The 18650-nt window shown below is 22.4% G+C and overlaps 1 protein-coding gene across 2 annotated transcripts in view; it reads right to left on the reverse strand.

Annotated features, from left to right (window-relative positions):
* The window catches only part of LOC129606583 (ribosomal protein S6 kinase beta-1), a 57131-nt gene that overhangs the window by 6013 nt on the left and 32468 nt on the right, over positions 1-18650 (reverse strand). For both annotated transcript variants that reach the window (XM_055516967.1, XM_055516969.1), the window contains 2 exons: positions 11604-11644; positions 2722-2848 (listed from right to left, as the gene is read on the reverse strand). In XM_055516967.1, coding sequence (XP_055372942.1) covers positions 2722-2848; positions 11604-11644 — 168 coding nt within the window. The remainder of the gene's footprint in view (positions 1-2721; positions 2849-11603; positions 11645-18650) is intronic.

Consider the following 18650-nt stretch of genomic DNA (forward strand, 5'->3'; position numbering starts at 1 on the left):
TATACATAATAATAAGGATGGAAAGTGGAAATTTTTTTTTCATAAGAACTGGAAAAAAAAATAAGTTTTTCTTGATTAAGAAAAATTGAACAGCATTTGTTTGACGCAGTTAAAATACTTTTGTTTTTTTTTTTATTATTGACTAAAAATTTGCATTTACACACGACATACATATATACATATACATATATATATATATACGCAAATAGTATGTGTATATTTGTCTGAATTGCCTTTGTTCAATAGTTATTGGTAAGAGCCATTAAATTCAATAACTTAACATACTTTATCAGTTACACCCTTATTTGAATATAAATTTATGGAGAATATTAATTATAATTTAAATTAAATTCTAATTTATTCAGAATTTATGTAAAAAATATTCATATTTTATCTGTAAATGAAAGTAGAATATCATCATACTTTCCTAGATTATTTCCTTAATCCAGTTAAATCACAGTAATTGTATATGTACACTACAATTTGCATTAGGAGTATATCGTAGTCCTGTAACAAAATACAATTCCCAACGTGTCAAAATCATAAAATTTTAAATAAATTTGTCATTTCTAAATGATGGATTTTGATTTGACACATTCATTTTTCGAAATAGTGAATGTGAACAAATTTTAATACCGATCTCAAAATCATTGCCACAAATAATTATTATTTTAAATATGCGTACACACAATATCACGGCAAAGCAAATTGTTATTAAAAGAGTGTATTAAAAAACTATTAAATTTCTTTTTCTAGCAAATTAAATTTTCTATTTATAAAATAAGGTATTAAATTAAGATTCTAATTTAAAAATTTTTATATTAATTATCAAAATTGAATAAAAATATATAAGGGAATGTCTTAATTAACATCCATATGGTTCTTCCTATATTATAAAGAATTTTATACCTAAAATAGGTTTAAGTACATACATAAATTGATGAGTATTAAATTTTTCCCTTTTGCACATTAGCATATTAAATTAAAAATTTTATTGAAAAAACTCCAAAAATATGAACAATATAATTGTAGTCAAGATTAATTTTGATTTCAAAAATTTCATTGATAACAAAACGATTTTATTGTAAGTAGGTATCTAAATATGTACATATATACATACATATATACTTAGATAATATTTTAAATTCTATTGTTGATTCTTTAAATTCCTACTTCAATTTCAATTTCAAAAGTGTGACAATTTCAAATACATAAAGTGTGATTATTTTAAAGTTGCGTTTCACCTACTTTGTGAAACAAAAATATTCCACTATCATTATTAAAAACGCAATTATTAACTACATATTTATATACATACATGAACATATTTTTGTAGTACATACATATAAATTTATATATATATAAGTAGTATATGAAAAAACTATGAGAAGCAAGTACATATGTTAATATAACAACTTAAACACACACGCGCTTGTTCATTTGAAATGCAATATGTACATACATATATGTATGTATATACATATCTACATATTTAGTATAAATATTTAAAAATATCTAGATATTTTTTTAATAATTCTTTTTTTTTTTTTTTTTTTTTTTGTGTTAGAATTTAGATCAAAAGTATGTATGTATATATTTATATATATGTGATAATGACACAATACCAAATTGTGTCATTATCAAAGTGTGTTCGAGTTTTTTTTTTTGTATACGTTATTTACGTTCTTATCATATAGATTGGTTATCACTTGTCACTTATCATTTTTATTTTTACATTAATAAAACAGAGAAGTGTCGATTAGTTTCTGTTTTTGTTTTAATAGTAAAGATATTTAAGCGTGTATGTAAATATATTCTTTTAAGTTTAAAGTACAATATTTAGAAATTTTGTCTTTTTTTTTGAATGCGCATATTATTATTGCATAATGCAGAAACAAATTTTGTAAAATAATGCAAAGTAAGAACAATTATTCAACAAGTTCTGAACTACATGTCGTGATACCTATTTAATTCACATACATACATACATATATTTATTTACGATATTGTGAATGAATTCCGAATGATTTATCAAAAGTTTGAAGGTGGAATTTTAAAAGGGATTTTAGTTTCATGCAAGTTATTTTGAATTAAAAATATTATTATACATATATATACATGTACATACATACATTTTAAAAAATAGTTTACTAAACTTCATATAGAAATTTAAAATTTGTGCTATAAAAGTACTGTATACGTTTACGCATGAAATAGTGTTTCCAAATTAAATCCCGTAAAAGGAGTAATTTGGAATCCCGTAAAAGAAGTAATTTGGAAACACTATTTTTAAGAAAAAATTTTCTACCTTTGGCAAATCATTCATATTTAATTCATAATCGGATAAATATGTACCTACATAATACGAGTCATTTCATAACTCTTAGAAATTTATAACAAGACCACTAGATGGACATGGTTCTATTCTCTGATATTTTAATTTTCTTTTATTAATATTTACTTTTAATTTGGCAATTATTCCTAAAGCAGTAATTATTCCTATTATAAATAAGGTAAATTGAGCTTATCAAAAAAAAAATATTATATACCCGAATTGAATCAATTCAAATGTTTAATTAAAATAACAATTACAGATGGATGTATCAGGACCTGTTAAACGTCTAAAAGGGCTATGAAGACCATTAAAAACCTTATAATGAACAAGTAAAATAATAATTTACTTCAAGTATTTTATTAAAAAAAAAATATTATTATTCTTACCTGAAATACTTTTCCATATCCACCACGACCTAAAACTTTTTTTAATTCAAAATCTTGAGGTCCTAATTTTAATTTTCCTGGATTAACATTTTCTTCTGAAAGTTGTATTGTTTCAGATCCATCTTGTCTGCAAATTAACAAAAAATAAAAAGAAAATTATATTTTAATTTTAGATATTTAATAAAAAATAATTAATTGTGTGCATATCTACGAGTATTATCATTTTTCCCTGTGGTTTAGATAGTAAAAATACCCATAGTAAGCATATGTACTTGTGGTACTTCATTTTGTACATTTATGCATGTGTTTGTGCCTCTAATGCCATTAAATGTGCATGTATGTATGTATACTTATATTATTTAAAATTAATATTAATTTACAGAAATTTTAATATTTCATGAGAAACAAAGTCATTAAATTAAAAAAAAAAAATAAATTATAGTTTAATGGTCATTGAGAATATTGAGACAAAGAAGAAAAAAATTTCTAAAATATTAAAATTTTATTTCTTAAGAAATGATATCATATTTTTATTTTGATAAAATCCCAATGTGAAATTTATAATTTTAACTTAGTTTTCAATTGAATACACACATAAAATATGTATAGGTATACATATATACAGTTGTTACTCGGTATATGTCGGCCCTATATATTTGTACTTCGCTTTGCCATACATCAGCGAGATTTTTGTTCCTCATTCTTAATTGCACATCGTTTCAGACTTGTAAATCTTATTTCTCTTAAAAATAAAAAAAATTTTGGTACAATTTCCCTAAAAATTAAAAAAATTTATGGTACATTTGCATCCAAGTCCATAAGTTTAGTACATTACAATTTTGCTCGTCAAAAAATTGACATTTTGAACGCAATATTCATACGGATTCAATTTCTATAATTGGTTTTTTATATTAAGGGCTAGATTGTGTATTTGTGTGCATATATCTAATTTTATATTTGGTCTTTGTGAACTTAAAGCCTTATTAAATATATAACAATATACAATATATTTAGTTCTGAAGGTATACATTAGAATTTTTAAATAAATACACAAATATATGTATAACTATTTCTATACGATGATTATATTCATAGGACGTGGTTGACAGAAACCATATATCGAGGCATTACTGTATATTGTTATGTATGTGTGTATGTTATACACATAACTTCTTTATTTTAATTTGTTTAATTTTTAATATATACAAATATTTATTATACCACAAATTCAATATTAAAATACCAGAATATTAAAATAATTTTTTTTCTTATACTTAAAATCTCTTTTATATTAAATTAATTTAATTAATTTTTATGAAATTTTGCAAAAAAAAAAAAATAAAAACAAAAATATGTCTTTTTTTATATTGTTTTTCTTTCTTCTTCTTAAAAGCTAAAACAAATAAAAGTAATTATTTCCTAATAGTTTAAGAGTCTAGACTTTTTTAATTCTCATTATTATTACTTTTTTTTTACTTTAGAAAATATTTTTTGCAAAAACTTTGCTAACTTAGTTAAGAAAATAAATTTCATTATTTGATAATGGTATAGGTTTGGCAACCTTTTTTTTTCTATAATAGTATTTAAAGAAAACAACATCTTTTTGTTTTCCTAGAAAATAAAATGTGGTTATAGTTAATTATGTTAAAAAAAATAAACGTTATTAATATTAATTTTTTGTTAACATTCTTGAATTTTTAATTAATTAACATAAAAATAGGTACTTTTTTTATTGTAAATGTATTTTAAAGTAACCATATGCACATATTTTTACTCTAAGAGAATAAGTATATAGCAGTTTTTCACTTATTGATGTATTAGTACAAAAAAAAAATTTCTCCGACTAGCTGTGACTACCAACGTCTCCAACGAAGGAAATTTTTGATGTTGAATTATAAAAAATTGACAATTATAATGTTTTTTGTGTCGTAGTTCGAAAATTTATTTTATTGTATTCAGAAATTTTAGCTAAGTTTTACTCTGATACATCAAAACGACAATTTGTAACAACCAGTGAAGGCTCATAACAATATGTTAAATTTCATATTAAATAGTAAATTAATTTGAGAATATGGCGAAGGCTATGAAAAATTTTCAAAATAATTTTAAATAAGAAGTGATCCGACTATTTCCTGAGGTTGAGATACTGAGGTTATTAACAATCAATATTTTTAGTATCAAATTGGTAAATATCAAAAGAAATATGGTTTGATGATATGGTTCTATAATTTCTTCATTGCAATACTATGCAAACGGGCTGATTGCAAAAAATTTGTTTAATTAAAAAAATATTCTGACATTATTTTGCTTTCTCAATATATTTTAAACGTAACACAGAAATTTCGTTTTAAACGAAGTTGGTCTTACAAATAAAATAAAATATATTGGAAGTACATAGTTTAATATCAAATGCACTGTTCGATTAGAAATGCCAGTATACTTAAAAAATATCTATTATTTAGAGACTTCACTGTATTATTATTTTTTTCGAAATTTATAAACGGCAATGCAATATTGTTAATTTAACTTACATAATTGTTTTTCCACGAAATTTTGTAATTTTAAAACACTGAGTGCATGTCGAGTAAGTGAAGTAAATTTTGTTGAAATTTTAATTTTAAGCATATATGTACATAGGTACAACCGAGCATACATGTGTATGTACATACATAATGTATACAGAAAATAATTTAAAAATTTTTCAAAATCTATCTTTTTCCATCAAAATTTTGCACTAATATTTTTCAATACCTTATTTACTTTGCTTATGTATTTTCAAAATTTATAATAAATAAAAACAAAAAAAAATAAAAATAAATAAGAAATTTTAAATAAATTAATAAAAATAATGGTATAACAAAAAAAAAATCATAAAATAAGCGGTTTCATTTTTTTTTTTTTTATGATTTTGTTTTTTTTTCCGCGATGAGTTAAATGACCTGACCTTGAGCTAAACACAACTACATAACTATCAAAAAAAAAAAAAATAATAAAAAAAGAAAAAAAATTTAACAATAAAAATAAAAACTTCAAAATTATCGTCACTCTTCTATTTTATATGTATGTAAGTAGGTATGTGGTAAAATTCTTTCGCCAATACCAAAATTCTAATACACACAATAAAAAAAAATTACTAAAATTTTTTAACTGTCGTTTTCCTCATTCCTTACAAACTATAATTTTTTAAATAAAATTGCTAAACAAATACTTATACATATATGAATTGTTAATATACAGGAATCCATTCTTATACGTGCAGATTTTCATTCATTTTTGTACTTATTTAGGCATGTTCTCTAGTAAATTATTCTCTACACAACTTTAAATTTTAATTTTTGAAGCCTATGGAAAATTTGTAGATATAGCAGAAACTTGTAAGAAATTTGGTTTGTGTGCACTTGAAGACCTGTAAATCGAATTGTTATAATTATTGGAATCAATAATTTTTTATTATTTAGCTTCTGTTTAAATTGATTTGTTGTGCAAAATTTCGTACGTATAAAAAAAACTATAAATATTTAAGCATAATATCGACGTCGAAATTATATAATCAAGTGTATATTTCCATAATCCTATATCTCAGATATTTTTGTTTTTAGACTGAAGCCTCATTAAAGTCATAATGAGTCATTAAGTCATAATTATTTTTCAATTTCTATAACCATTGTAATCATTTTTTTAATTAGAAATTATTAGAGATTTTAATAATTACGTTAAATGAAGGATTACTGTACTATATGCTTATATTTTTTTTTTGTTTTGTTATCAAAGATAAGCGTATGTATGTATGTAAGAATGTATTCTAATATTTGTTATCTATGGGATATGTAAAATACTAAATAGAAGTCAGCGCCTCTATGACAAAGTTATCACTATAAAAATTTTTGTAATGCTAGTCGATTTCTTTAAATGTCACTATAATAATAACTATAATAAGTATATATATTAATATAATATTTATACATGTATATATGCTTTTCTAACCTCATACATATATATATGAAGGTACATAACAAAAAAAGAAATACAATCAAATAAATTTTAAGAATGTGTGTACGAAAATATTAGAACAAATTCACATTTTAAATTTGTATAAAATTTAATTATACATACATACATACATAAATTCATATTAGATTTAAGAAATTTGTATTTGTGTGTTAAAAATATGATAATTGAATTATTATTAGTTTTGTGTTTTCAACAAATAAAAAAAAAATAATAACTAAGTTACTTACACTGTTATGACAATTATTGACAACATAACTTTTATTGGCAAATCGAATTTTGATAATTTTAAAAAAATAATTTAAGTTTTTGATTGCAATGTCAGAACACTCTGTGCATCAAACTAAAATTAGAGTTAGATTGTAGATTAGTTTTTTTTTTTATGGATCAAAGTCCTCTAGTGCGGCCTACTGTAATTAAACCTATATGCACACACAAGTTCTATACTTTACTTGTTTTCATAGGGAACCTGGTATTACTTTCGATAAAATACATAAACCATTTCCTAGTCAACGTGTCACAAATTCACAAAATCTGAAGCAAATATGGTTATAAATGTTACATTTGATTGCAGGATATTGATTAAGAAAATTTCTGCACAATCTCATATTTAAAGAAAATTTTGTTTTAACCCATTAACAAAATTAAATAAAGTTTGACTTTGACAGTAAATTAGATTTGTGGACGTAATTTTCATTTATCTACTCATTTATCTATACTTCAACCTCTATACCCATTTAAAATTTCGGAAAGTGTCAGTTTTTCTCAGAAACTATCGTCTAAAAATGTTTTTCATTTATCTAAAATTGGGAAATATTCTCCATTAACAAATTGCAAACACATTAAAACAAAATCCAAATATAAGTAGAATGGGTTTTTATGAAAGAAGTAAAAACTATGACTAATTAAAAATTATTTTTGCAAGTTTATTTAAAAAATAAAAAAAAATTGTTTGGAAATTCTTAGAAAATCATTCCCTCTCATACCTAAATACACATTTACTGGAAATAATTAATTTTCCAAAATTACTTTGTTTAAAAAATCATTCTAAATTAATGTTTAAACCGATAAAATTATTCGCAACAGGATTTGCAAAAAAATTTCCTCTTCTAATTTTTTTACTTTTTTTGTTTTGTTTTATCAATTATAAACGTCTAAAACGACTCAGAAAAGGCGTAAATGGAATTGAAAATTTTAATGTATTTACATACGAATGGTTCCCTGTTATACTTATCTAATCATTCGATTGTCTGCTAAAAAGTTAATTTTGTAATTATTTCTGCCGATCTAATACGGTTACTGACTACGAAAACTGAGAATAATTGCATTAAATTGTTGAAACAAAAAAAAAATATTGTAAAAATTTGCTAAAACTAGAACTTAAAGTTACGTTAAAACATAATAGGCCCTCTTCTAGCATTAAACCAACATGAGGTTGCGATTCTCACTAATTTTCATAAAATTGAGTTATTCTAGACAAGACTACAAAATTAGTTATGCCTATATTCAAAACAGCAACTTCAACTTGTTAAAGCACTTTATAGTATGAATAAATGAGCTGTCTAAAATTTATCAATGAAATTATAAAAACAAAAGGTGATTTTTCTTTTTTTTTTTTTAGTTTTCACCTAAAATACAATTTTATAATTAAATCACCTACTTAATTAGAATAAAGAGTAGATTATAATTTCTATACAACAAGACTTATCTAAATAATCTTTATTGTGATTATTATTAACAATATAGTGATAATGATTTTTGAAATAGCTAAGTACTTGAATATCTATTAATTTTCGAAAAACTTTTCGAAATGTCATGTAATCTTGATAATGAAAATCAGACATAAAATGCTTAAAGATATTTAAAAAAATTTTTATTTAATTTTAAATATTAAAAGTTATGTAACAAAGTTAATCGATAATTTTTATAAACTGTTATTAAAATTACGAGTATTGATAAGGGCAAATTAAGAAATAGAAAAGTTTAAAAAAATATCGGGAGAATTTTATATTACTAGAAGATTTATTTTTACACTTGAATATACGAGTATGCCAGTCATCTGCATTTTATTATATCATCTTAAAGTGTTTATATTTTTAATAAGAATTGCAAAAATTTCATTTTTGTTTTTCTGATTCCGTGGCCATGGATTTATTGTCTCACCTAAAATAATCATCACTAATTTCTCTTTTTTAAGGAGCAATAAAAATTATTGCAATCACAAATTATTTTTTTAAATTAAATTATTAAATATTTCGAAAGAAAATACTCAACTTTAGTATATTTATTGCTTAATTTTCAATTAAGTGTAATCGATAATGCGCGATAAATCATTTTGCATCATAATTGATATTGCAATTAACAAAAAAAGCATTGTAACTTTTAATGTTGTCAAAAGATGTCTACACTTGTTGTGTAAGTGATAATAAAAAAAAACACAAACTTCACATAATTGATAATATCAATTTCATGGTCATATTCAAAAAATTTCAACTTTTTTGTGTACAATGAAAAATTTTAAAGAAGATAATGAAATTTACACACTTTTAGAAAACTATTCAAATCACAAATAATTTCCTGCTATTAAAGAAGTTGTCACAAAAATTGCACAGTTGCATGCAAAAATTGTGAACGAAAGTTAATGGGCAAAGTTTTATTAGCATAAATTTTTGATTGTCGGTTTGTGACAGTCAGATGCAAGTCTTGTTGACAGGCATTTGACATTATCGATTACAACTATTATTAGAATCTGATGTTTTCATTCAAATTTTAATTTTTCTATTAAAAAATATATTCCTATGTACATACTTTTAAAGGTTGTTAACGTAAATTGAAATTTTTTTTTTTTTTTCGCAAAGAGTTGATAAACTACCTTACATTCTTAATCATAAATAAAAATCGCAAACACAAAATTTTTGCACTAATGTTTAAATGTTTAAATAAACAAAATTGTTTCATTTTTTAATTATATACAAGCATAATTGTTTCATTATACAAATGATTATAATTATAGGTATACAAAACTACACGCATACATTTTCATATACATTTAAATAACAAAAGTATGCTTCCTACATTTTTCACTGAATAGATTTTGCCATTTTACCTTCAAAATTAAAAAAAAAAAAACACTAAGTATAATGATAAGTTTATATAAATAAAAAAAAAAAGCTAAATATTATGGTTTCATTTTCACCTATCTAAATAAAATCAAACATATAAGCAAATTTATACAAATATTTCTAACACATACTAATATAAAAAATAAGCATAAAATTACAAAAAAAAAGAATAACATTTAAGAATATTGTAAATTAATATGCAAGTAGTACAGGTTTATAATAATATTATGATTATATAATAATAATATAACAATAACAATAATAATAATGAGAATAATAAATAAATAAAAATGATAATAATAAAACTATACTAACACGGCACTATTTTTCTCTTATACATATTTATGTATGTATATGTACATGTCTTATGGTATACAACAATATAATATAGGCCAGGAAATTATAATTTTTGCGGTCTCATTTTTCAGCTTATTTGTGTTCGTGTTTTCAATATTATAAAAAAAAAAGAAATCTTAAAGATTATTTAAGTATGTAGCTTTTTTATTTGTACTATAAGTATATGTTCTATAAAATTTTCAAAATAATTTTTAATATCATCAGAAACATTATTTTGTTGAACTTTAAAAGCTTTCTCAGATAAAAATACAAAATTCGAGTTACTTATTGCTTAATGTGTTATACTCGACACTTTTTTTTAATTTTTAAGATTTTTCGAATTTTGCCCACATTTTGATTACTCTCCTTGCTTTTGTCATGTTGTATTCAATTTACTTTCTTCTTAAAATACTCTTAGAATTAATTATTTAATAGGTATTTCATAGAATGATCGTGGAATTTCGAAAATTTTACGTTTAATTAATTCGTTATTCGTTCGTTACGTTAATTTTGCACTAAAAATTTTAATTAAAGCGGTTTTTTCTTTAAAATTTATTTAAATCTTAAGAGGGCAATAGTATACTACCAAATCTGATTATGACTTGAAAATTCAATTTAATCTAAGACGTAACAGATTTTGCATTAAATACTTGTTACATATAAATTATTACCCTGAAATATTTTATTGATAGTAAAAAATATTTGTTGAGTGTTGAAATTTGTTGAGTGAATCCCATTTAAATTTTAAATTATTTTAACTTATTTTTTCTCTGTGTATTAGTATGACACTAAACGCGCTGTATTAGTGTAAACTAGGAAAAACAATTTATGATATGACTAAAATACTATTTATTTTTCGAATAAAATAGGTACTTATTTATTTGTATTCGATGTGGAAATATTTTTTCGTATCGAATCTATTATTGATATGACTTAAATGAAGACATAATTATCATTTTTATTTAATTAATAAAAAAATTACTTTTAATATCTTATAACAAAAGAAAAGAGTAATTAATTTTAAAAAAATTCCCTAATTATTTCATATATAAGTATATGAAAAGACTATTATTTCGAAAATGCATTTGACATAATTTTCAAATGCAAAACTAAAATCGATTATGTCAAATTTGAAGTTAAAAATGTTAATATCACAATATTGACAATACGTTTATGGTGTATCTACTACAAAAATAGTGAGAGATTTTAATATGACAACTAAACTGTACTTATAATAATAACAAATACTTTTTAGAAAATCAGAGAATAAAAATCATACTCTCATTTCTTGTTCTCAAAATGTAGATTTTCAAATGTTTAATAAATTTATATTAATATAATATAATATTAGAACTATATATACACACAACACACATACATACAATAAAAAATATTTAAATATAAAATATCACTTACTCTGTGTGTTTGTTTATGCTAAGTTCTGGTTCTAGGTCAACCTGAAAAATTTAAAGAAAAGAAGAAAAATAATTTAGAATTAGATAAATATAAGTATGAATGAATGTAAATTAAAAAAAAAATTTAAAAACACATTTTTTCTATTATTAAAAAACAAAAAGAAAAGTTTTATTTATTTTTTAAAATTCCCATTAATAAATACACAATTTTGTTACAGAAGCAAAATTTTATAAAATTAAATTAAAAAACATAAAGAAAGAGACAGACACATAATGAAGAAAACGAAAAAATAAAGCAATAATAAAATAAAAATGTCATATTGTGTGTAGGCTTGGGTACCTTTTTCATATTTTAGAAAAAATTTTAAAGTAAAGGAAGCACACAACACCACAAATATTCTTTTTTATTATTCAATAAATTTTACCATTATTTTCATACATTGTAGATTTTTTTTTTGTTTCAGTTTTTTTTTATGTTCTTTATAAAAAAAATAATTTTTAGAACAATTTTAAAAAATTGGCGAAGATTGAAGAAACAAAAAAAAAAATGTAGAAAAAATTAATATTATTTTTTCTTTCTTCTAAATATTAAAGAATTAAAATATTTTTATTATTGTATGGCGCTTCATTTTGCTAATTATGTAAAGTAAATTTTATGTTTTATATAAGTACAAATATAATAAAAAATTCTTATACTGGTATATTACAACAATCTTAATATACCTGTTGTTACAACTGTTAAATGGTTGACATTCAGGAAAAGAAGGAAATGGTAAGTAAAATTAATATAATGTTTGATTCAATAGAATTTTCAATAAATTATGTAAAAATTAATGTTATACATATGTATTTGAAATTAGACCATAGTGATCAGCTTTACTTCAATATTTTGACAATTATTATGCTTCAATTTAAGGGAACATTATATAATTTTAAATTGAAAGTAAATTTTATAAAAATTTATTCAAAAATTATTCCGTGTTGCTGGCTAATTCAATTAATAAAATTGAATCAAACCAATGAAATTGTAAAGGAGCACCTTTCCTTAGAACAATTAAAAACATTACTTTTAAACACACCGTACGACAATATTCAAATTTCTTTAAATTTATTCAAACTTATACTACAAAATAAATCGACTTATTGCATACTTTTACGATGCGCAAAAGAAAAAAATTAAAAGACACGTTAACATAATGGCCGAATCCGACAACTAGTTAAGTGAATAAAGGATAAATTAAAAAAAGACTTGTCTCAGCTATGGGATAATTTTAACGACCATTTTGTCTATATTTAAAGTTCGATAAAGTAAATTTAACCCTCGGAAACATTTATAGCCAAGTATCAGGATCAAAATAAATTCGAAAACTAGAACTTTTGAAAGAGCAGTAAGAGACTTTTAAGTCGAATTCGACGACAAATTAAATAATTATTATAGCGATTTTAATAATGAATATAAACTTGAATCATTATTAAAATTATTACAAACACAAACAAATTTTCTATTTTTTTTTTTGTTGTTATTCCATGTGTTTTTATTACTCTGCTGCTGTTATTGTTATTTTTTCGCGAATCGATAGGTGAAACATCTTTCTTTTTTTTTCTAAAAATTGAAGTCTTATAATATATTTGTTTCATTTTTTTTTTTTTTTGAAAGAATAAAAAAAAAACAAAAATATTGAAGGCCATAAGTTCAATTACACTATGGTAAATAAAATAATAAAAAAAAAAAATCAAAGTAGAAATAAACAACTAATCAGTAGAAAAAAAATAAGCTTTACTTAAACATCATTCTTTTAAATTAGAAAATAAAATAAAGAGAGAATAGATAGAATATAGAATCTCAGTAAATTAAATAATATTTTATTATTATAGTTAAGTTGTTAATTACAAGTATTTCGCAAAGCTTTATTTCGTACGAAAGTGCTTATATGAACATTAACTGATCATAAGTCACAATTGAGAATTGATAATTTTCGTTTTTTAAATAGGACAATTTCAGGATAATTTTCAAGTCTATAAGTTATTCCTAACAAAATACATAATATTTATGTATAAGCACATATAAATAAATTTGTAGAGATTGTCAATTATTGTCTCTTACGCAATTGTGATTCGAAGAATAATGTCTTTGCACATTTATACATGTTTTTGTGGAATATATTTATAATCGTTTCGCTAATAAAAATTAAAATTCTGAATTGTTTCCATATCTGTAATCACAATATCAAAAAATTTATTTGGAAAAAACATTCAACCACCATATTGTCCTCATTTTTTGTAAAATGTTAATAAATTTCTCTCATATATTCTATCATCACGTCACAACAACAGTAACATGGTTCTGTCATACATTCTTTCTCTTTACAGTAATCTCAGCTCATTCACTCTTAAATTCTTTCCCTTTACAGTAATCCCAGCTCATTTTCACTTACATTTTTTCTCTTTACAGTGAAATTATCATAAAATGATCTTTCATTTTTATTCTTGTAAGCCTTTATTGTTACTTAATGATGTTTAAAATTTAATTGTTGTTGTTAGTTTCTTGTTATATTATTCGTTTTGTACTTTATTAAGAAAATTAAAATAAATACATACATACATTTCACATTATATACTCGTATACATATATAAATTGCATATAAAAATCTTAAAAATGATAAGATTTTTATTTATTGTATATTCCCGATGAATTTCAATTGCGTCAGCACATTTCAATACATAATACAAAGAAAAAAAATATGTATGAATCATAAAAAAGTTATGCAATTCAGGAAATGAATCATTTGTTGTAATATATACACATATACATATATATACTCACATACTTAAATACATATAGTTATATAGTGTTTTTATTTTTTGTTTGCTTTTACATTAATTTTAAATACGTCATTATATTATGGTTAGAGGTTAACATAAAAAAAAAAAATTATTTTTTATATTCTTAAAAAATGCCACACATGAAATTTGCTTAAAAAATAATTTAATATATTTAAAGCCTTTAATAAAATACAATAATTATGACGTCAAATAATCGATTTACGTAAATCCGAAGTCTGACTTTTCTTTTATTTTGAATAAGTAGATTTTATTAAAGCGTCTATTGTGAATTGTAATTAATAATATATTAAATATTGAATGTTTTAATTTTATTTGTTTTTTTTTTTAATTTAGATCAAAATAGTTTCTGTTTATTGACACCTGCCAAAATACAAACGTGACGATTAGTAAAGATGCAGAGGTATTAGAATTCAACCGAGTGTTGTTATAGCTAACGATTTGGAAAGAAAAGAAGAAATCAGAGTAGATTTTTATATGAAAATTATCTATTAGGAATGAAACCACATATCGAAGACGTATTGAGAAAATCACTTAATTGAAAAAATTTCAGATCATCTAAAAAAATATTTAAAATATTAGGTGATTTAAGAAATAATAGTTAAGGAAGAAGACTCCAAATTAAAAGGATTACACTTTATTTTGTAAAATATTGCGGTACAATAACCAGGAATATGGATTTACAGTACAATAACAGACATGTGTTTATTTACAATATTTTACAAATTTTTCTTACATTGGATAAAAGACTTCTTCTTACAAGTCATAGGCATAAGTATTTAATTATGAAGAAATTATGACGAATTTTAATGATGGCAAGATTCTTGCTTTCGCGTCCTTTATATTTTTACTCTATTAACAGCTATTGTGAATTATGGGATTTCATTTTAAATTTTTCTTAAATTTCAAGTTTTTGTTAATTAAATCAAATTGGCATTAATTTTAATGCATACACGTGTTGAAAATATTATTTATTTACCTTGAGAATATTATTACTTCACATTTGAAAAAACGAAAACCATTAAAAATTACCACATAATTAAAAATGCAAATTTTTTTTTTTTGTATTGTACACGATTATATACTCAATTGCATGTGCAAAGTTATTCTATTGAAGTTCTCAATTTACATAATAATTGTACATAAAATACTTAAACAATTTTATTCATTAATGCATTAGCTTGGAACCTATTCAGCGTATATGCAAGTATTTTTGAGAAAATAAAGAAATTATTTTTATAATTCAATTTAAGAATTGATTTATTAAGAAGGCGTCTACCGCACATGCATTCATTCTTTTTGTCAAATGCAAATTTTTTTTTTTTAAATTCAATTTTTTTTAATTTGCTTTTATTCATTTAAAAATTTCATTTATTTAAGAATGTTCTTTTTTTTTTAATTTTATTTTGATATTTCGTTTTTTTTTTTGGCAAGATATGTTCTTCACTTCTTAAATTAGTTCACAATGTTTATTGAACCTGTTTAATCATACCGGCGCGGCGCTAACATAAAATAAATAAATTACACATACACTCTTATAATAATGTGGTATAAAAATAAAATGTACTTATCTATGCAAAGATATCTATGTATACCAATATATGATTGAGTTATAAACACAGGTACACATATACAAAACATACATACAAACATACTTACATATATGATAAATTAAGTTTTTTCTTTCAATTGTTTGATTGTAACACTTCTGAATTTTAATTTTAGAAAAATTTAAATTACTAGCAAACAGAATGGAACGTTATTGTTAATTATTTCTTTGCATATAAGTATATATTTATGTACATAAATATATACTTATGTACATTTTTCAAAATCCGTACCAAATACCAATAATATTTTTAAACGATATTCAATATTTGCAATTCTATTCATAATAAATTTTAATAAAATTTATTAAAACAATATTAGCTTGTTGCTTGAAAAATGTATTGGTTTTCATCGAAACACCACTAACTGAATTAATTTTTTAGTCATAAGCAGCAATAAAAAGGAAAACACCTACAGTTGTGTAGATAGAAGTATGTATAATAAAATTTAGTCATAAAACCATTTTTTGACAAAGTCGTGATACGGTCAGAAATCGATTTTTTGACAAGGCCGAGGTACGTTCGAAAAACTATTTTTTGGCAAAATCGGTTAATTAATTTTGTTAATTAAGTAACAAATTGATCTGCAAATATATCCCAAAGTTTACTTTTGTCAACAAAATTTTTCCATCAATTTCCTTAATTTTATTTGAATTTATTTTAGTAAATTTTATTCGTGGCGGCAAATATTGTCGCCGACTGCATATTTTGTCTTAATTTTTTTTTGTTGTTCTTTTTCGTAAATTTTATTATAGAAAATTATAACTACATACATATGTATGTATAAATTCACAATATATGTATATTTAATTATATGATATACATACATACATCACTTAAAGCAAAATATAGGTAAGTACAAGCTTTTTTGATTTCTTTTTTATCAGAAATTAATGAAAATGAATAATAATATACACGCACATACATTTAGAATAAAAAAAAAAGAGTATTAATGTTTTTTTTAAAGCAAATTCTAAAATAATTAAAAAATTTATTCAAACAAAATTTTCGTACGTAGAATAAAATTTAAAAAAAAAAATTCTATACATAAGGTCAAAATTCTGTTGAAATAAAAATAGTTTTTAATATTTACAAAAGTTTTTTCTTATTGAGAAAATTTTCTCTCTCTCTCTAGCTAGATGTTATTACTATTATATCATTCAAATTTTAATATAATATTAACCATTTATTTTAGATTCTTAATGAACATTTTTTAAATAATTTATTCCATTAAGCAACATTTGGGTTTGTAACAAAAATTGAAAATCTAATATTATATACTTACTATACATATATGTATACTATGTATATAAATAAATTCATTCCAATTCATATAATATAATATATCGATAACTTCGATAAATATCGATAAGTTATCGTTATACTTATTATATAACGTATAGTATGTGTCTGAAACTTTAACTATACAAATGATTTAAATTTAATTTAAAAAATTAATTCATTTAATTATAGATGAAGGCGTATCGCGTATGTTTTATGTCAAAATAATTTTAAATGCTTGTTTTTAAATTAGAGCATCAGATTTTCACTAAAATTTATATTTGGGTTTACTTTGAGAGTGAGATGGTTTGATTAATTTTAGGGATATTTCAGTTTTCGGAAACGGGACCTTTTCTACGGTAAGATCATATTTCCGAAATTTGACAGTACTTATCGATAAATAAGTATGTATGATATCGCCGATTTACATACACATACATATAGTTCAATTACGTCTCTAACACGTTTTTAAAATAATTTAAATGAAATTACTGTCTGTCTCCCTTTCTCTTTGTATAAAGAAACAACACTCTTTAGTTAAATTTCTTCACATCCTTTTACCCCCACTAAAAATTATAAATTTTCATATGTACGTGTCTATATAAATCATATTTTTTTTTTGTAACTACCCGGTTGGTTACATACTTATATAGTACGTATGTTCTTATTTTAAAATTTTCCAGTAAAATATTTTTGAAATAGACGATAAAAAATCTTAGCATAATTTTACCGAGTCTAAAAACATACAAATGTACATAAGTACAAATTGATCACTCACTAATAATAAACACATACTTCTAGTTCTTCGGCAATATTATAAACCTATTAAATAAAATATAAAAATAATTGTATAAAAAATTATTCATTTAAATTTCTTTTAAATATATACTATACACATGTTTGCATTGTTTATACGTAGGTATTTTTTCTCATTTATTATGCGCTTAAGTGCAACATTTAAAATAAAATCATTTTTATATTGTTCTACACTTCCTATTTTCATATTTCAATACCTTTATGTTAGTAAGTGCCATGCACATATGTACTTGTTATGAAAAACAAAAAAATATGTATGCAAAAAACGAAAAAATTATTACTAAGTATAACAATTCATATGAAGCGCATTAACAAATGCCACATGCATGCACTCATAAGTGTTACATTCTCAGTATACTAAAAAAAAAATAATTTATGTATATGCAAGAAATATACATATATACTTGAACAAATATACTACATTATACATATATATATATATAAAACACGTGAATGCACTTGACCTGATAAACAAAACGTAATACGAAACTATTATACAAACA

This window comes from Condylostylus longicornis, unplaced genomic scaffold (assembly GCF_029603195.1).
Source record: "Condylostylus longicornis isolate FDR11 unplaced genomic scaffold, ASM2960319v2 ptg000019l, whole genome shotgun sequence".
Classification (NCBI taxonomy): Eukaryota; Metazoa; Arthropoda; class Insecta; order Diptera; family Dolichopodidae; genus Condylostylus; species Condylostylus longicornis.